This window comes from Mustela erminea, chromosome 12, assembly GCF_009829155.1.
Source record: "Mustela erminea isolate mMusErm1 chromosome 12, mMusErm1.Pri, whole genome shotgun sequence".
Classification (NCBI taxonomy): domain Eukaryota; kingdom Metazoa; phylum Chordata; class Mammalia; order Carnivora; family Mustelidae; genus Mustela; species Mustela erminea.
In genome coordinates, this window is record NC_045625.1 from 63643220 (window position 1) to 63664555 (window position 21336).

General features: G+C 36.0%; 1 protein-coding gene across 4 annotated transcripts in view; it reads right to left on the minus strand.

Moving 5' to 3' along the window:
- The window catches only part of ERCC6L2 (ERCC excision repair 6 like 2), a 144510-nt gene that overhangs the window by 7638 nt on the left and 115536 nt on the right, over positions 1-21336 (minus strand). For 3 of the 4 annotated variants that reach the window (XM_032308950.1, XM_032308952.1, XM_032308951.1), the window contains one exon: positions 1255-1436. In XM_032308950.1, coding sequence (XP_032164841.1) covers positions 1255-1436 — 182 coding nt within the window. Of the gene's footprint in view, positions 1-1254; positions 1437-10487; positions 10595-21336 lie in introns of those variants that run through there. The other variant, XR_004277737.1, reaches the window with a different exon arrangement.

The window sequence follows — 21336 nt, forward strand, 5'->3', positions numbered from 1 at the left end:
GTGAAGTGCTCCCTCCTTTTTGAAACTTTCACTCCTCTTGGACTTCAGGACCTTGTATTGTGCTCCTACCTGGTGGGCTACTGTCACCTGAAGACTTAGTCTTAGGGCTTTTCTTCTCCCCTCTGTGCTGGACACCTAAGCTGTTCATACAGTCTGTGGCTCTAAAGTCATTTATAATCTCAATGCTGATGACTTCCACATTTAGATCTCCAGTCCCCATACCCCAGAGTAGCATATCCATTGCTTATTTTGCATTTCCATAGAACCTCAAATTTAATCTGGACAAAAAGAGGATTCTTGATTTTTTTTTCACTCAAAATTCTTTTCTCTGCTAGTTTTCCCCATTTAGTCAACCCAGTCTGTTGTTCCAACAACCAGTCCAGCACCAAACTGAATTCATCCACTTGACTGTCTCCATGGCAACCACTCTATCGCCAACCACCATTAACTAGTTCCTTACAGTCCTGCCTTGTCTGCTGTCTTCCACACAGAAATTAGAACAATCTTTTAGAAACATACATCAGATCACGTTAATGCTTCAAAAGCTTCTGGCTGCACTTGGAATAAAATCCAAACTCTTGTCCGCAACCTACAGGGCTTTGTATGCTCCAGCCCCATCTGTGCCTCGGCCTGCACCTCATGGCACTCTGCTTGGTTTATCATGCACAAAGCTGTTCCTTGAGTGTACCAACCTCTTCCCTCCTCAGGGATGTTCTTACTCTAGTTCTTTGCCTGGTTATCCCTCAGGTCTCAGATGTCAACTCTTGTGAGGTCTTCCCTGACTACCTCATAGAAAGCTATCTGCACCCCTTCCAGATCCCATTATTCTCTATCAAGGAGGCCTGTCCACTTCTTTCTTATATCATTTTATAAGTTTTTTTTTTTTTTTTTACTTTTGAAAATTCTTATGGTTTAATGCCAATTACCACTGCACTGTAAGCTCTATGTCCTTTTTTACACCCTGTATGTTCAGCACATAGCACAATGCCTGAGTATATATCAGGTGCTCAATATATATTCAATGAATGAATATAATGCACTTAAGTATTTCATGTGTCCATATAAAATGATTTTTTTTTTATCAATTCAAGAATTAGCTTTCTAAAAACATTTAAAACATCTGGAATTTATTTTTTAAAGTATACAAATTGAGATGTCAGGTATGGTTAAGATTCAAATAATTTGTATATTTTATTAAGTAGCTATATTTCTTTTGAGAATAATTCTTAAAGTCCAATGTTGTTATAGACATACCTGCGGATTCCCTTTGGCGTTTCCCCAATTATGAAGGTGGTCTGGTCTGTGCGGTAGACTTTTTTCTTCTTCTGGGTTACAGGGTGTGAAATGTAAAGGGGAAATGAAATACTTCCTTCACTTAGTTGGTGATCTTTCTTTGTATGTGTCAATGTATCTGTTTTCACTTTTTCTTTATGTGTCTGAAAAGAAAAGGAAAGCAAAACCAAAGTCTGAAAAAACAGTTAATTTTGGTTAAATGAGAAGATGTCCTTATTTTCCCCCCGAACTCTTTATAATCAAGTATATCAAATTCCCTAACTGAAAGCACTATAAGAGATGTTAACTTAGATTTTTAAAAAGAAGATATGGGGAAAAGTTATATTTTATATCTTTCTGAAATATATAAAACTAATGGAAATACTATGATGTTTCCATGGTATCTATGGTTTAATGGTTTAAGATATATCTTAAAGATATATCTTTCTTAAAGATAGAATAAAAGTAATAACAATAAGATGATGCCTTCATTGTCAAGACTGATTGCATACCATATCCACAATACTGAGGATAAAAGTTAATGATTATAAAAATCATGGCATAAAAATGAGCTATTTAAAATTCTTAAATTCAGTAAGTTCTCTCAATATTATGAGTCAGATTTTCAGGTATTGTATTTATTGTAAAAAAGCCATTTACAAAACTGTTAAGTAGGATATAATTTCATTTTTGTTCTTAAATATACAGTAACATATAAAATTTCTGAAAAAACATATATTCAAATGATAACAGTGGTTACTCATGAATAGTAGACTTCTAAGGGTTCTTAACAATCTTTTCATCTCCTACATTTTGCATTTTTATCTACAACAAAAATGACTTGAGGGGCACCTGGGTAGCTTAGTTGGTTAAGCATATGACTGTTTTATGTAAGTAGCGAAACTTTAAAAAAATAATAATCTTTATGTGAGAATTAAATAAGAAACTATTTTCATAAATTCTACTTTTTTTTTTAGATTTTATTTATTTATTTGACAGAGAACACAAGTAGGCAGAGAGGAGAGGGAGAAGCAGGCTCCCTGCTGAGCAGAGAGCCCAATGCGGGGCTCGATCCCAGAACCCCCGGATCATGACCTGAGCTGAAGGCAGAGGCTTTAACCCACTGAGTCACCCAGGTGCCCCTAAATCCTACTTTTTAATCTCTACTGGATTGCCAGGATATTTAATAGTTTTAAGATGCTAGTTACAGTTGGTTAAAATTATACATAAAATAATATTTATTTTACAGACTATATGGGTTGCTTATTTAACATAAATTGTTAAAAATACTGGGTCAAGGAAAAAAAAAAACTTTAAACTCCATGGTTCCAATTTCCCTGAAATGATGGTATAGTGAATATGTGGAAAGTCCTATCCCATCCCAAAAAGAGGAATACTGTATACAATTTGACAACAACAGGAGAATTATATTTGAGCTCAGAAGTAAGAAAGGTAAATCACTAGGTGCCAAAAAGCAAAGAAGTAATGTAGTTGTGAATGGGAGCTAATGCCTTAAGTTATAGTCTGCAGGACCTCATGTCCAAAGGGGAGATGAAAATGACTGAACTCCCTGCATTAAAAAATAAACAAACCAAAAACAAAGGAGGATATCCAGTTTGCATATTAAAGCTAGGAAAGCCCAAATTGGGAACGCAGGAGAGAAGCAGGCTAATTTCCTACTCTAGATAGGAAGAATCACTGATGAAATGTGGACTGCCCAGGCTATGCCAATTGTGGAATCTGATTTTGTAGCACCTGAGTGTATGGAAAATCTAAGCTAAAAACCAACATAAAAAACTGGCCCGGAATCACTGAAAACTATGGCTCTCAATGAGAGATGAATATAAAAACATACCCTAGGAAGACTTCTATAGCCCAGAGAATGCTTTTGATTCCAGTGTGGGGGTGTGGGGAAGAGCTGAGGCAAAAACTATGAAGAACAAATAAAACCCACCACCATGAAAATGGGGCAGATGCAACAAGCGTGAGAATACACAATTGGAGGAATTATAGATAATGAAGCAACCTGAAAGAGGCTTTAAATCATTAGCAAGTCCAGAAAGATAAAGGAAAGAATAGAGTTTACCAGCAAGAACTGGGTATTATATAGGCAGATCTGAAAAAGAACCAAACACAAACTCTTAAAAGGAAATATAGTTTTGAAATAAAAAACAGAGATAGCAAACAAGCTCAAAATATGAGTTAAAGCAGCAGACTAAACAACCTTACTATGATAGCTGGGAAAGTGGTAGAGTAAGAAGACATACCAAAATTTCTAAAATACTAGAAGAAAAGAATAAAGAAAATAGAAGAGATAATGCAAAAACACAATGGCGGGTAACTGAAGAAGCCATGAATCCTCAAACAAAAAAGGAGAGAGAATCTCTAGTGGGAAAAATAATAATAAATCTTGTACTTTGTTATATCACAGTGGGCATCTTAAAAACTAGCAGGGAGAAAAAAAAGATATCCCACAAAGAAATGACAATCAACCTGAAGAAAGACTTCTCATTAATACCACCACCACCAGGAGATAATTAGATAATACCTTCCACATGCAGAGAGGGAAAAAACGTAAACTTAGAATTCTATACCCAGTTTAACTATCATTAAATTACTCTTTTTTTCAGACATACAAAGACTATAAGAGTGTACTAGATACAGATTCTTGCTAATGACATAATTATTTTTCTTTTCTTTTTTTTTTAATTTTTCTTGTTAGATGGGATTGAAATGGCACATATAAATGAATATGGGTAGGGGATAGTTTTTCATTCCACAAATATTTACTGAGCACCTGTTATCTTCCTGCCACCACACTATGCAGTTGAGAACAAAGATATTTACATATACAAAGAGTCCCCAACCCTTAAGGGACTTAAAAGTGACAAGCCCATTTTTAATTTTATTTTAAAGATGGAACGTTTAGTTTTCTTTTAAAAAATAAATCATTTATCTCTTCAACTTATATTCAAGTTCATTTTATTGAAAAACTGAATATAAGATGACACATATGATATAACTATTTTCTTTCTTTTCTTTTTTTTCCTTCTTTCCTTCCTTCCTCCCCTTCCCTTTTCCTTCCTTCCTTCTTCCCCTTCCCTCCCCCCTCCCTTTCTCTCCCTCCCGCCCTTCCTTCCTTCCTTCATTCCTTCCTTCCATAATCTCTATATCCAATATGGGTACCAAAATTATGACCGGGATCAAGAGTCACATGCCCTACCAACTGAGCCAGCCAGAGACCCTGAAACTGTATGTTTTGTAGTAACAAACCATTTCTAATGAAAATAAATTGACTTCTTAAATATCTCTTGTGAAACCAGATGGACAGACACAAAATGTTGAAAGCACTTTCCTTAAAGACATAATTTCTTGAATCTTAAAACATTAACAGAAAGGAAAGCTGATCTTTAAAGATATATTTGAGAGAGATTTGATGCATTTATTTTACATCACAAGAAAACGGATGATGGTTGAAAGTTTCCAATAAAAAGGCTCATCATCTTAGATGGTCCCCAAGAAATAATGATCTATTACTATAAGGAGAGATGGGATGTTTACATGAAGATTAAGGGAATAAACAGAAAAAGAAGGAACTGGGCCAACCAAGAACACTCCATCTTTATATATTGCAATTTCTGAAGCCATAGAGAAATCATGCCAGACAATGGCAATTTTCAATAATTTACATGATTACTCTGGGTCTTTCTGACCTTGGCAGGATTACAGAGCTCATATTTTGTGTGGATACATTTTTTTAAAAGTCAGTTTTATAAATTCTTCAGGGAAATTCAGCTTTTCTAACAACAGGTATCAAACATGTGGATCTCTAATTTTTGCCAAACATTCCATATTTAAAAACCTGATTATGTTAGACAATCATAAAAAAAGGAAGAACATTCTTTTCCCACATGGGCTCAATACAATATCCTTCATTTTTTTTTTTTTTTTTTAATCTATTCAGGTTCAGATTTCCATTTTGGTAGAGTTCTTTGAAACTACTGAAACAAGTAGCAATAGTAAGAAAGGCTTGAGTAATAAAAAATTCAGTAAAATGAACTAGATTAGGAACTGAAAAGACAATACTATCCCTTCTTAACACTAGGAAAAAGGGTGAGGTTGCTTGCTAAAGAAAGCAAAATGAATCCACTCCTTTTTCTCCCTAGAGAGTAGAATGGCCAATAACCGGAACACTATGTCTGTATTTAAAAAGAAATTTTGCAGTAATGACATGGATAAAGCAGAAATGCCAGTTTCTGCAAAAGCCCCTAACTGTTCCTAATGTTTTCTTAAAAAGTTTCTTTAAGGGGCTCCTGGGTGGCTCGGTGGGTTAAGCCTCTGCCTTTGGCCCAGGTCGCGATCTCAGGGTCCTGGGATGGAGCCCCGCATATGGCTCTCTGTTCGGGGGGAGCCTGCTTCCCCTCTATCTCTATCTACTTGTGGTCTCTCTCTCTCTGTCCAATAAAAGTAAATAAAATCTTTAAAAAAAAAAAGTTTCTTTAAAACTATCCATCAAGATTTGCCTTAAGAAAGTACATCAATATTCTGTCATTCTGATGAAGCTTACCTTCATATGATAATTTATGATTATAATGATAAGAAATTACAAAGATAAGGATTTTGCACATATTTATATAGTATAAATATTTCTGCTAATAAGTATTTTGGAAAGTTTGACACTATTAGAATATAATTTATAACTTAGTATTGCTAAATTCATGATTATTTGCTTAATTACTGAGTATTGTTAGGTATTTCTACTATAGTGTTTGTATGGAAAGTTAAATTTAATTTGTGGAATCTTTATTAGAAACAAAACTTAGTGAGCATGAGGAACATAGTAATTGTTTCTAGGAAATGTAAGGATGCAGTTAAGAATCCATTTGACAATGAAATTAGTTGAATGGAAATGGGGGGCTCCTTAAGAAGGTGGGTTTATCAGAGAATCCTAAAGTAATAATTTTAATCTATGAGCAGTAATGTGCTATGGGCATATACATACTATATGGAGCAGTTAGTTGAGAATTGAAAAAGTGAAGGAAAAACTGTCCCCCTTCAGACCACAGTTACACAGGGCTAAAAAGATAAAAGGGTATGTCTGATTCTCCAAGTCCTAATTTGATTTATATAATTAAGAATTTAAACACATGATGTGTTGTCTTTACAAAGGTAATTGTTGTTAAAACTAAAATTCATAATATAAAAATTTGTTCAATGCAGCTAAAACATTAAACACTTTATTCCTATAAATGACAATTGTTCTAATATATTTTGGCCAAAACAGTCTCATCTTTCCGAACTAAATGTTTAACTTGGCAATAGCTCACTTTAAAGACTTCATGACTATCAGCTTCTATTTAATTTTGATGAAGTTATAAAATCATTATTGATTTTTCCGCTGTATCTGTAAAATGTGTTTGAAAATATATCATAAAAATTACTATTTAAAAATGTACAGTGTCTACATTCTATAAAGTAAAAGCTATACTTACTTTAAGTTGTAAAAGATATACATTAGGATTATAATGAATAAGAGGGCACTTTTGTAGGGAAAAATCCTGTCTTCTGGAGTAGCCACAATGAATCCACACTAGACCTAAACAACTGTATATAATTCTGTGCAATTTATTTCTTCATGGAAAGTTTTAGGTTTATATTGGTTCTACCAGGAAAGTTCCTTATCTTCAGGCCAATATTAAGAAACATTCAGATAACATTTGATAATACTTTATTTTTCCTTTGAACCAAAAGTGCATTGCATTGTCTGTATTTCAAGACATTAGATCTAAACCAAACTATATTACTTTAACTGAACCAATAGTTATTTTTTAAAAGGCACAGCTTTTTAAAAAGGTGATAAAGTATATATAGGTTTTCAATATGAAAATAAGGAAAAAACCTGACTCTTAAAAGTTTAAAAAGGTTTAAAAGATGGCATTCTTTGGCATCAGTGTACTGAGAAAAGAAAGAAAGACATATGCCCCTACCTCACAGCCATATGATTACATTAACATTTTTCTATTTACTCTGCTATGTAGGAAATCTATCTTCATATACTAGGAAACTTTATTGGGAATAGTACAGAGAATGTTTAAGTTTAAAAAAAAAACTTTCTCCTAATAGTCTTGAAGGTAAAAAATAACTTTGGAGGTAAATTATCAAAAGAACTGCAGAGAGCACCTAGATGAGAATGGCAAGGCAATAAAAACGTTGATAGGGATCAATCTTGCCTGTAGCCACCCACCTATAACAAATGGGCAAGAAACATTACAATCTAGGAAAGTGAGTTTCAAAAGTAATCATGAATAGCCTTCAATTCCCATTCTGCAGGAAAATACTACTGTAATCTCTGCCATCTTTCTAAAGCTCCTTGGGACCAATTCCTAGAGACACACCTATAGCCAGTGTAGATACTGCTGATTCTTTCTTCCCTGCTCATCTGTACCCTCCACTTAGGTTTGGACTGGGGGAGGGCACAATGAAGCAGAACAGCCTGATAAGCTCCTACTATTTCATGGTAGGCTACTGGGAGTTATTGAAATGTTTTATTAAAAAATTTTGGAATAGATCTGTCTGCTAAGCTGGTTTCTCCAGAAAACACCCTGTAGAACATATACCAGAAAAAAAGAACAATGCATATTTAACAGACACATTCACTATTTTTCTCCCTTAACCAGATGTTTAGGCTTGATTCATCACTGAGAAAATTGAAATCAGGGAGGAGATTTTCAAAGGCATTGGAAGGGCCTGATCGCTCGGACCCGAGAAGCCTGAATGGAAAGATTTAAATAAAGTGGATTCCAAGATTACCAAAGGATCTGCCCATTACAGGAAGCTCTTGGTCTACATCTTGTTCCTGAGAAAAGCACAGAGCCTCACAAGGTGCTCTATGATCATGGCCACCTGTGGGCGTATCATGTAGTCACAGGTTCTCACACTGTCCTGATCACACCAACGATCACACCAACTTTGCCATAGAGACTAAAACCAACAACAACAACAACAAAAACTTTCATTTTTTTTCTTTCATTAAATCTTAAATAGTGAAGTCTGAAAGGCAGCTGTTGTTTACACATCTGTTCAAATGAAAGATGAAAATTGAAATCTCCCTTGGCTAAGGGCTGAATTCTAAAAAAACTCTAAAAAGTAATAAACTTCCTTGTCTTTGCAAAGCAGGGAATGAGGAGTACTATAAAAACATATAGCACATGTAAATATATTTATTCAATGGCATCTGAGTTTCTAAAAGGACAAAAAAACTTTTAAGGATCTTTGTACAGGTATGAAAAATCTCTTATCCTTAAAGTAATCATTCAAGATTTTTGCCTGGAAGTAGGCAATATTACTATAAATGCAGTTTTCCAATATTCAGGAAAGCCTAAGACAACTATGAGCCCTGAATTGTCATTACTCATCCTCTGGAGAAAAGCCAGCTGTTTAGAGGAGTCACCACAAATACATATTAAAGTCAAATTTTCCGCATGTTTAAAAATGACATTCAAATCTGAAAAAAACACTTCGATGCAAATTCCAAATCTTTTTTGGTTTTGGTCTGCTTTCTTCCTGGAAGAAATGACACATCTCTATTTATATATCTCTATATCTCTGTATCTATCTATTTATCTAGTTTTTAAAAAGGTATTATCTATTTATTTGACAGAGGGAGAGAGACATCACGAAAGGGAACACAAGCAAGGGGAGTGAGAGAGGGAGAAGCAGGCTTCCCACTGAGCAGGGAGCTCGATGTGGGGGGCTCGGGGCTCACTCCCAGAACACTGGGATCATGACCTGAGGCGAAGGCAGACAATGACTGAGCCACCCAGGTGCCCCTATATCTATATATTTTTGATAGTGCTTTGCTTTCTGGAAGAGTCACAACAGGACAAGTTTATATTGGCTGTCCTGAGCCTAGGTTCCTTTTCTATCCACAAGAGGCCATTTCTCATTTACTGACAGATCTACCCATCTAAAAGAACAAAGTGACATCCTTGGGAGAGCAGGTGAATACCGTGGAGCAGACTACAAGAAGAAATATAAAAGCCCCATCTCCTTGGGATCTGTGACCCTGAAGGGACTGCCATGGCAGTCATCTGTGGAAAAGGACAGATGAGACAGTGGCAATCACCAAAGTCTGCAGCCCAGTAAAAGGGAGTGTTCACGAACACCCTCAGTCCTATGTGGCAGCGTGGTCAGGGCATAAATTCCCTTCATTACCTCCTGCAGAAAAAGGCTAGAGCGGGATCTGGGGGCTTCTGGGATAAAAGTGGAAACACTGGACTCAGGCCCTAGGGTTCAGGGGAAACTCGGAAGTTTTTGTATCTTTTTGAGCCTCACTACCCTGAAAGATAATTACTGATTTGGGGATCAGGATCTAGGGGGTAGGAATCTGGATCAGGGACTCCCATCAGTCTCTTACATATTTAAAATTCATAATTCTACCAGTTCTTATAGGATTTCCAGAAAGTAATGAATAGGTCCTTAGAATCTTATAGCCCTGACACACTTTTGAATTTTTATATGTCTTAATTACAGTACTGTAAAACTTTCTCTAAAGACTATTTGGGCAGGGAGCCCAATGTGGGATTTGATCCCAGGAACCTGGAATCATTCATGATCTAAGCCACAGGGAGATGCTTAACTGACTGAGCCACCCAGGCTGCCCTACACTTACTTTCTTTTTTAAGATTTACTTATTTTAGAGAGAGAGAGCACACATAAGAGAGTGAGTGCTCGAGAGCAGGGGAAGGGGCAGAGGGAGAATCTTCAGTGGCTCCATACCTAGTGCAAGTCCAATGTAGGTCTCAACCTGGGGCTCAATCTCAGGACCCTGAAATCATGGTCTGAGCCGAAATCAAGTCAGACAGATGCTTATCTGATTGTGCCACGCAGGCACCCCATTTTTACACTTTAAAAATTATGAAGGACCCCAAAGAGATTTTGTGTGGGTTTTACCTATTAAATATTTAAAATTTTTATTAGTCTGTTAAAAAATCAATAACATGTTTTTATAGTTTTTGGTTTTTTTTAAAGATTTTATTCAAGAGAAAGAGCAGGAACAGAGGGGAGAGACAAAAGGAGAGGGAGAAGCAAACTCTCTTGCTCAGCAGGGAACCTGACGTGGGGCTCGATCCCAGGACCTGGAGAACATGACCTGAGCCAAAAGCAGACACTTAACCATCTGAGCCACCCAGGCTCCCTGAGAGTCTACGTTTTACGTTTCTGTAAATGTCTTTAATAGCTGGATTCATAAAGCACAGCTGGATTCTCATATCTGGCTTTTGCATTCAATCTGTTGCAACAAAGTAACTTTTGGTTGGAGTATCTGAAGAAAATCAGTATCACAGAGATATGTAGTTAGAAAAGGGACGAATATTTTAATAATTAAATATTAAATATTAATTAAATACTAAATTAATTAAAAATAATTAAATATTAAAATATTTAATATTTTAAATATCAGATAACTGGAGATATTCTTTTTGTATACTGTATCAAAACTCAAGGTTAATTTCATGTAAAACCTGAAACTGTATCAGTAAATTTTTTATATTGTTAAAATTAAAATTCATGAGTATATCTTGTACTTTGGCTGGCTTTTTTCCTCAGCATGATTTTGTGGTATCGTTCACTGGTCATTTGAAAATATCAATTAACTGAGCTATGCAGACCTTCAAAACGTTGATACATTCAACTGTACAACACTGGAAAACCATATGTGTTGTTATCATCACCTACTGCATCAGGAAAAAAAAAGGGAAAGTGTTATGGTCATGGTTTTTCAACATTTTAGTTTTCACTCGAAAGCCTGACTTTTATTGCTGACAACATGTACTGCCCGTTGTTTTCCTTGAAGTACAAATAAAACTCACTAGGTTCATTTTAAAGACATTATCTACCAAATATACAAATTTGAATAACCAGTATGCCAGTACAAATGATGTTTTATAAAAAAAAAGTGACTAGTTCCGTTTCCAGCTCAATTAAACAAATGCTTATGTACACTTCCTATTTTATCAAACAGAATAGAAAAAAAGATGAGTATGAAAGGGTTGAGATTTGATAAAATTAGCCATTTTTAATCAAAGATATAAGTTCATCAAGGATATTCATCAGAGAAGCTAGTTTTCTTTTCCTGCAAAATATGTAACAGTACAGAACCTAAAGGCCATGAGGTATCATGGGGGCCACAGCTCAATTCACACTGAGCTGCCAGCACTTTGCTCACCATCGCTTTTGCACCATTTGTACAAATGTTAACAAGTGGAAAGTGTACTTAGAAATATTCTGAAAAAAGTTCTGACCTTGCAGACCCCTACAAGAGCCTCCAGTATCTTAGGGGTCCATTCCATGGATGACACTTTTGAGAACCACTCATCTACCAGAAACTGACATGGCTTCATTCAGCACATACTTGCTACCTCCATGTTGGAAAACAGACCAGGCTGATCCAGAATGGGTATTGGTTTCACCCAGCTTTAGGTCTACACCCAGGAAAAGGCTCCCGGCTTAGCGAGGGAAAGCAGAAGAGTCTTTCTGTCTAGAAAAATGATTAGCAGCTCCAGGCCTGGCTCTTGGCCTTCTTCACCGAAGAATAGTAAGATATTCTGCACATGTTGAAAGTTACTTGTCAGAGTATAAAATCTTTCATTTTGGTCTGTTCAGGTCAGTTTGGCATCTTTTGATTATTGCACTACATTCAAGGCTTTTCATGATCCATTCCCCCTATACAGCCTTACTCTTTCTGATGTCCAATATAGGCTGGTCTGGTTAGGCTAGTCTTCTCACTACTGCCAGACACATCATGATGTTAACTTTTGGAGTCAAATTTCCTCAGCCCTGCCTTCTGCCCAGCATAGTCCTACCCATTCTTGAAGGTCCAGATGCATGAGACTTTCCTTGCATCTTTTTTTTTTTCTTGCATTGCTATTTCAATTTCTCACTTGATAGCTTTACTATATAAATGGAATCTACCAGGTGCTTCAATAGCGCAGTAGGTAGCGCGTCAGTCTCATAAATGGAATCTACCTTGACCTAAGAGTTAATGTAATCACACACAGCAGACTAAGCCAAGTAGCAACAATGTTGCATGTAGACCAAAAATCCTAATTTCACACACCAAGGGAATACAGCAAAATCAAGGGGCCCTCTTTGAATAGGTAGGACCCTTATACTATTGGAAACTATTTTGATTGCTTAGATCTTACCTGTGCAACTGGATCTATACATGCCTCTAACAGAGAACAACCATATGTGTGTGTGTGTGTAGGTAGGTATGTATATGTATATATAGAGAGAGAGACAGGGAAAGTGAGGAGGAGAGGGAGAGTCCTGAGTCATGTACCCAACAGCCTTCCAATAAATGAATGTTGGATGAATATAAACTTACACAAACATAACACAAGTAAGAAAAATTTTTGGAAGACAATTCACCAAAAGCAAAATTTCTTCCTCTGAAGGTATTCATTACTTCACCTGGCAACAATAACAGCATAACGTTAAATACTGAATAAAAGTAGGATATGTCCTTCCAATTCCATTTTTAAGCAATGGCTGCCAGAGTCATGAAAATTGTTTACAGATTAATTGAAAGTTGATTCTGATAGTAACTTGGCTATGAGATGATGATACCTTTAAAATAAAACATCAACATACTAACAATTTTGACATAAAATCTGTGAGAGATGACTCTGGTTATGTTAACAGGGATATCAGCCTCATCAGGAAATTGGCAAAAATATCACAAATTCCATAAGAAATTTGCAAAAGAGTCTCAAATTTCGTATTAGATCAAGGACCACAGTTCAAACCTATTTATCCTGCCTAAAGCCAATCCACCACACAAAAATTCATGTTTATGTTAAAAATTCCTCCCATTTTTTATTTTTAGAATCTCTTTGAGAAGGTTTTAGTTAGTGTCTATTAGAAACTCAATTAAAATTAGTAAGCTCTGATTGAATATCTAGATACTAGGTACCTAGCTTCTGGGAATAGAAGAGTAAGACTCAGATCCTAACACAAAAGAGTTTCACAAGCTAGCCAGGAATATAGTGGCAAACATTGTTGATGGTCTTACCAACAGCCACTGTTACTCTTTGTTGTCTGGAGAAAAGTAGAGTTCTCTTAGAGAAGTGTTTGGGGAAGATGGATTGCTCTCTCAGTTTTTGAGGGGGATAAACTGAGGTTAGGCAAGCTAGTAGGCATGTTTTGCAGGAAAGACCGTTCTCCCCAATAAAGGGAGACAAATATGAAAAGAACCACACCTTTCTGTCTTTAGATACATTTGTATAAGAAAATGAGTTCTTGAGATGCAGTAGTTATCCTACAACATGAGGCAAAAGGCCCAGGGACTAAATGGTAACTTATTAAGGATAGTGGGACAGAAGATGAGAGAGCCTGAATCCTTACAGTGTCACTGATCTGTAGCACTAAACCTGGACATAGCCACCAACAGACTGGCTATTATGTGAATTAGCTCAATAGTCCATTGTATAGGTTACTTTTATTAATTAATCAGTTAATTAATCTTTATTGAAGTAGAGTTGACCTACAACGTTACATTAGTTTCAGAGTGATTCGAGAAGTCTCCATGTTATGCAAGGCTCATCGCAAGCATAGCCGCCACCTGCCACCATTCAGTGCTACTACAATACCATTGACTATATTCTCTGTGCTGCACCTTTTATTCCTGTGATTTGCTCATCCTGTAACTGGAAGCCTGCATCTCCCACTCCCCTTCACCCATTTTGCCCATCCTTCTCACGCCTCTCCCCTCTGGCAATCATCAGCTTATTCTCTCTTTATGGATCTGTTTCTGCTTTTTGTTTATTTATTCACTTGTTCTATTAGATTCTGCATATAAGTTAAATCCCATGGTTTTTGTCTTTTTCTGTCTGACTTCTTTTACTTGGCATAATATCCTCTAGGTTCATTCATGTTGTTGCAAATGGCAAGGTCTCTCTTTCTGTTTTGTTTTGTTTTTTTTTTTTTTTTTTTTTTTTGGTGGCTGAGTAAAATTCCATTGTGCTATATACCACATCTTCTTTATCCATTCATCTATTGATGGACACTTGGGTTGCTTCTATATCTTGGCTATTGTAAATAATGCTACAATAAGCATAAGAGTGATATATATATATATATATATATATATATTTTTTTTTTTTTTTAAAGATCTTATTTATTTATTTGACAGAAATCACAAGTAGACGGAGAGGCAGGCAGAGAGAGAGAGGGAACAGGCTCCCTGCTGAGCAGAGAGCCCGATGTGGGACTCGATCCCAGGACCCTGAGATCATGACCTGAGCCGAAGGCAGCAGCTTAACCCACTGAGCCACCCAGGCGCCCCGATATATATATTTTTTGAATTAGTGTTTTCACTTTCTTTGGGTAAATATCCAGTAGTGGAATTACTGGATCATATGGTATTTCTATTTTTAATTTTTTAAGAAGCTTCCATACTGTTTTCTGTAGTGGGTGCACCAGTTTGCATCCCCACCACCAGGGCACAAGGGTTCTTTTTTCTCCACATCCAACATTTATTCTTGTGTTTTTTATTTTAGCCCTTATGACAGATGTGAGGTGATATTGTGGCTTTGATTTGCAATTGCCTTACAATTAGTGATGTTGAGCATCTCTTCATGTGTCTGTTTGTATAGGCCACTTTTAGATGGTTATTCTATTCCTTGCAGCTGAAAGCATCCTGTAGACATACTATAATAACACATACTACAGTGATAAGTGCTACAACACACACACACACACACACACACACACACACACACACACACAAATGAAGATGAGGAAGATATTCACATTGCTTTGAAGAAGCCTGAGGGGCAGCCATCATTGATGACCAAGGGGCAAGAGTTCAATAGGCAAACGCAGATGAAATGGAATTTTATTTTATTTTTTAAAAAGATTTTATTTATTTATTTATTGACACACAGAGTGAGCACAAGCAAGAAGGGGAGCAGCAAGCAGAAGGAGAGGGAAAAGCAAGCTCTTCACTGAGCAGGGAGCCCAATATGGGGCTCAATCCCAAGAATCTGGGATCATGACCTGAGCCAAAGGCAGATGCTTAACCAACTGAGACACCCAGGTACTCAGAAATGGAATTTTAAACAAAAGAATCACAGGAGCAAAGGCATGGCAGGGTTAAAGTCCATGGTGTGCTTGGAGATTGGTTTATAAACTGAAGGCTGACCAGAAGAGCCTGTTTATCTTTATATCCCCAATGTCTAGCATAGTGATTTATACAAAGTATCAGTAACTTTGAATGAGTGTAGCAGAATGAGGCTAAAAAAGCAGGCTGGGGCCCAACTGAGATAGGCCTTGTGTGCCATGGAAAAGAAGCACAAAAAGACATTTCACAGAACTTTGGAAGACAGAAAATTAAGGCCCAAAGTGACTGTTTAGATGTATTATTACTGCTAAATGAGGAAGCTCATAAAGTCATGCATGGGTAGGGATATCTTTTCTGACACGGTTACCTATGTTCTCCATTCTTGAGTGGTTTCCTATTCCAGCACTATGGCCAATGGATGACAAAGAGTGACTGAAAATGAATACCAGCCTTTATGCTGCTCTAAAATGACTAATATCCTTATATGATCTGCCAGCGTACCTAGTTTTATATTAACTTGTGGAGCTAAAAGTGCAGGAGCCTTGATGTCGTAGTGAAGATGATTGTGCCTTATGTAATACTTTTGTGCAGGAATTCCCAATGACCAACATTTTCTGAACTCTCACTCTGTGCTGCCTGTTGCTAAGTCATGGTGTTTATGAAAGTGTACACCAGATAGTTTTAAGTATCTAAAAAAAATTTTTTTAAGTAAAGGATACATTCAGTCCACCTGGATTTTTTGTTCAACTGCTAAAGTGAGGATGTTCTTCATAGGCAAGTTATTTTGGAAAATTAGACTGATTTTTCATACTGGAAAAGTAAAATGGAGTTAAAAAAAAAAAAAAAAAAAGTAAAACCTCCAAACCAAAATAGAAGCCAAAGGAACTGAGGGAAAAAGCACAACAGAAGATAGAAATGTTGAAAGACTATAGGCATCTAAGCTTACTGATATTATTGGGCCTGAGGGAAATCACTTACCATCTAATTTTTAAAAATCAGTAAAAACAATTCATTTGCATTAAATAGTCTCCAAGAATCCTCCAAATTCTGAAATGGAATGATTCTCTTGTCTTAAAATTTTGTTTTATTCATCCTATAAAAATTCAGAATTCAAATGCATAGAGACAAGAGTCTCAGATGACAAGGCAATAGGTGTTTCTATTAAGTGGCCATGTCCAATTGATACCACGGTTTTCACAGAGGGATAAAATATAATTTGAAAAGGGATGTTATGTGTTTAACTTTCTTTAAGTCACTAGGTAGAGTCAATCACAGTTCAATGAGATCATATATCTTTAAGTTTTTATGTTGTTAATGAAAAAGCATTATTTGAAGAAATAGTATTTTTTAACTATTTAGAATCTTCCAACTATTCTAAATGGAGAAATTGTTTTAAGAAGCAACATCTATCTTCTATGCAATTGGAACAATGACTGACTAGAAGAAGAGTTAGAATCCAACTACTTCTTGTTAGGCAAAGATTATTGGTGTCAGTCCAATTCATTGTTAAATTAGTTTATAATTCCTTTCAAATGCATTTTTCCTATAGAATTCTTCATGAAAAGTGAGCCATAGCTCAGGCAGGTCCTTCATCTATAAAATTAGAGAACTAGACATCTTCTATGGTTTTCTAACACATGCTATTATTGGTACTATTAACAATAAAAATCATATTAGGACATTGTAGGGAGTCTCACTCATTGTCCTTACTGATCAGCAATAATCATAATTACAAGAATAGAAATTTCTATCATCTTCTGAGTAATTTCAATGTCTTTCTTGCAAGAAGCTGAATATGTTTTGTACACAAGCTCAGCAGTCAAGTTACTCCTTTAATCCTGGTAACACCACTGTGAGGAAGGATATCATGTCTACTCACAGCCACTAGCTAGGAGGGGACTAGGTGTGTATATTTAAAGTTAATATCAGAGTCTCCTTCCTCTGACTAGGTAACAGGTGTTCTTCATGAATTATTACTATCTTTCTGAATCAACCCTAGTTCCAAAGATAGAAAGTCTTCATGCCAACAAACACACACACACACAAAATTAGAAAAATCTTGATCTCTACTCAAATTACTTGAAAGAATAACTTTCTGATACAAATACCATAAAATTAGCATCTAGCTATAGAAAGAAAAATGATAAAACCATAAGAAATCTCACCCAGTAAGAGTTAATTTTGTTCCATGCTGAAACCATAAACCTTCCTTACTCAACTACTTCATAAACCAGTCATTTGTGAACGATTACTTTAAACCATCATGCCATTCACTATTCTGAAAAATAGGATAATGGAATGCTATATCTCCCCAAAGTCGACTTCATTATAAACAGTCCATCCCTCCTTGCTGACTCCAAAAGCTGTATAAACATACTGCAATCAAATCCACCATAGCTCATAGAAATCCTTTCTTAAAGAAATCTACAAAACGCCAATCTAATGCGAATACAAGAAAGAGGAGTTCTTACTAACACAACATTTTGTATTTACAGTATTCTGAGCAGTGCTTAAACCTGCACGGGTTATAAAAGGCACCCTTCCCCACGCTCCCCCGGGCCTGGGCTGACAGAGTGCTTAGGCCTCTCATTTACACCACACTGCAATAACATAAAGAAGGGTTTACTATTAATCCAGGTTTTACTACAAAGCGACCCGTTATTTCTCTGTCAAACACTGGCAAGAGTGCCAAGTGTCTGTCATCCAATTCAGGGGATTAAGTCTTCTTTTATAGTCTGATACTTGTACCAATTTATAAAAATACAGATATAGTTTCTTAGAGTTGGTCACAGTCTATATTTTGGCGTGGATTCAGGCACAGAGGTTGACCATGACAGCTGGCAGGAAACGGAGGGGAGAATACATCCCCTCCTCTGGGTCACCATGTCTCAGTTGCCATAGTGATTAATCCTTAATTGAATGCTGTCTTTGTACATTTCTTTTCAGAAAACTTTAAGTATACTTAAGTTGAAAACATGCGGTTGATTGAAAAAATGAGGCCCCACACCACAAACAGGTATAGCTAAATTCTGTTACATACTTCCATATATTAAAAGAACAAATTAACTTTAATAAAGGTATTATCAGTCAGTCCTTTCAGATGCTTAAAAACATTTCTTTCTGGTCTGAGTTTAAACCTAAACCACCCACATTTTCCCTCTTGTTATCAGACATCTCATCTTTTAAGATAAGCTGTCTTCAGAAACGGCTCTAAAATATCTAAACTTAAGCCAAAATGAGTTCTTATTTTATATGTTTGTATTACTAAATAACCAAGTTTGATTAGAAATTTATTTTAGGAGAGACAGGTTTTCATTCAAGACATCTATATAATATATAAGTTGAAACCCATTTATAAAAGTCTGAACTATAAGAAACACAGAAAAGATAGTATATTTGAGGCCTTCTAATATATGGCTGAATTTGAAAAGCAGGTTCTGAGCTCTTGTCATTTTGGTTATCAATAATTACATCAAAAGGACTGAGAAACTCTAAAAGGATCATAGGAGTTCATCTAGGATTGTGGTGTACATTACTTCTTTTTTGTAACCTTTCCATTTAGTTTGTATACTCCTTTGCAATTTAGTTAAAAGCTCCTACTTACACTCAACTATAGTATTCCTTGGAGAGTGAAACACTTGCATATTGTGACTACTGTTAAATGTGTGTTGCCTTCATACAAGTAAATAGGATTTGTTTCATTTTCTTAGGAAGTGAGACAACACATCTGCATCTGGCTGCAGACACACACACACACACACAGACCACACGCAAGCATATGCACACACACACGCACACACAATCTTTTCAAACACAAATAAAGGTCTCTAATAAAACTTTGGTGACAGACAAGAAGCACTCAGAAGAATTCTCAGTAATAAAGATTCTGGATGTGAGCCCCAAGATGAAAGATACTGTACTGTAGGTGGGAGGTCTGGGGATTTCTGGAGACTTTAGAAGCAAGAGGTTTGCAGATATTTTCTGACACTATGGCTGAGCCTCTTTTGCTTTGTTTCCCTTTACCTTAGTTTATTCTCCTTTCTTCCCATAACAACTTTCAATTTTTTTGAAAACTGCAAATTCACTATTGCCACCACATGCTATCGCCACCACCGCTCTACAGTTCTCTCACTGAGTGACATACATTATCTCTAACCAAAGATGATGGTGTGTTTCGGTGACTTACTCATTAAAGGTGTGTAAGTAATTTTGACCAAATATGATGAAATCGGTGATTATGAATTTGTTTACTTGGAACTTCTGTGAGATGACTCTGAAATGTCATCAATACCTCACTTATGTAAAGTAATACTATTTTTTAAAAAGTCTTTCCAGATATCCTAATTTAACCATCTTTAGAAATAATTTTAGTAAAAAGAGAAAAAGGATACCACCATAGTTCCATCTCCCTGACATTACTGAGGTGGTATTTAGTTTCCAGAAGATTTATAATGATGAGAACCAAGAATATGATATACAGAGATAATATGAAAGGCTAGTCTGATGGTAGAGTGATGTCTCACTCATTTGAATGTCAGCAGCTATAGAGATATCTTGAATTAAAAGGAGTCACTTCAATCAGTGAATCAAAATAAAGTAAATCTATCAGCTTTACGCAGAAAAGTTACTAATATCTCCAATTCTAATACAGAATATTTAGAATAAACTAATATAAATTATAAAGTACTGATGGCTTTCTATTTTCATAAGCAAAATCTCAGTAGTCACATATAAACTTCTGAAGGATATTCTACCATGAATATTCTTGTTTTTCTTTTTAAGGGAGTCCAAAGCCCCAGATTTGCTAATATCACCCATTCTTTTATTTATAATTAAATATGGTTGCATACAGCTATTTATGGATTATTTTTCCTCACTGATACCTCCCTTCCAGGGGAATGAGAGACTAGACATTAGTCTTACCCAGTGATGACAATATCTATTTCTCACTGAGTGCTTACTTTGTGTCAGGTACCGTCCAGGGTGTTTTACCTCATTTAGTCTCACAACAACTTTTTGAGGTAAGAAATATAATTATTTTGTATTTTAAACACAAAGAAATTGAGGCACAGAGAAGGTAAGTGCCTTTCTCAGGGTCACACAGGAAGTATGAAGTAGAGCTACAATCTAAACTATGACATTCTGAATAGAGTTCACGCCATAGGCTAGTTATAACTGGCTCCTGGAAGATTACAGAGTTCAACAAATTGAAAATGAAACTCATTACATAAGGCCTTTATTACTAACCAAACTAAAAGGAGGAAAGCGTGAAACATGTCTCAGGAGTTGTAGTTGTATGTCAAAAAAAACCAATAGTTTCAGTCTTTGATGGTGGTGAAAAATTAAGAACATCATAAATACATAAGATCACTATTTTGGAAATTCTGATTTTCTTATAACAAGTAAGAATTTTCTTTTTTGATCCTAAATCATGTACTGTCCCTAAGTGACTTTTGTATATAGGTAATAGATTACAACTTTCAAGAAATTACAGCGGTATTATTAACCTGATGTATTAAATGGTAGAGGTAAAATCTGAGGGACTGAATCTTACTCTGTTGGAATTTTACTGTATCAAGTATTGATTTAAAGAGGCTGGCTGCTGCGATGAGCATGTTTGTACAGACTGTTCTTGGCCTGCTAGCACTGGTGGCATGGGATGGGACCTCCTGCTTAGTGGCTTTAAAACTTGCCTGAATATTTTACACCCACTATGATTTAGTCATTGAACAACACATTTCTTCATACACCCTGCAAAAAGGCTTACTAAGTTGGTCTGTGTGTGATGGGGAGACATACAGCCTCAAAGGGCATATTAGAAATCCTAGGGGATGAATATTTCAACTTGTTTCTTGGTAAGAAATGTCCCTCACTCCAAAAATCACTGTGAAGAGACAAAGTTTCTGACAAGATTGTGCTGTCTACCTCAAGAATGTTAGGGC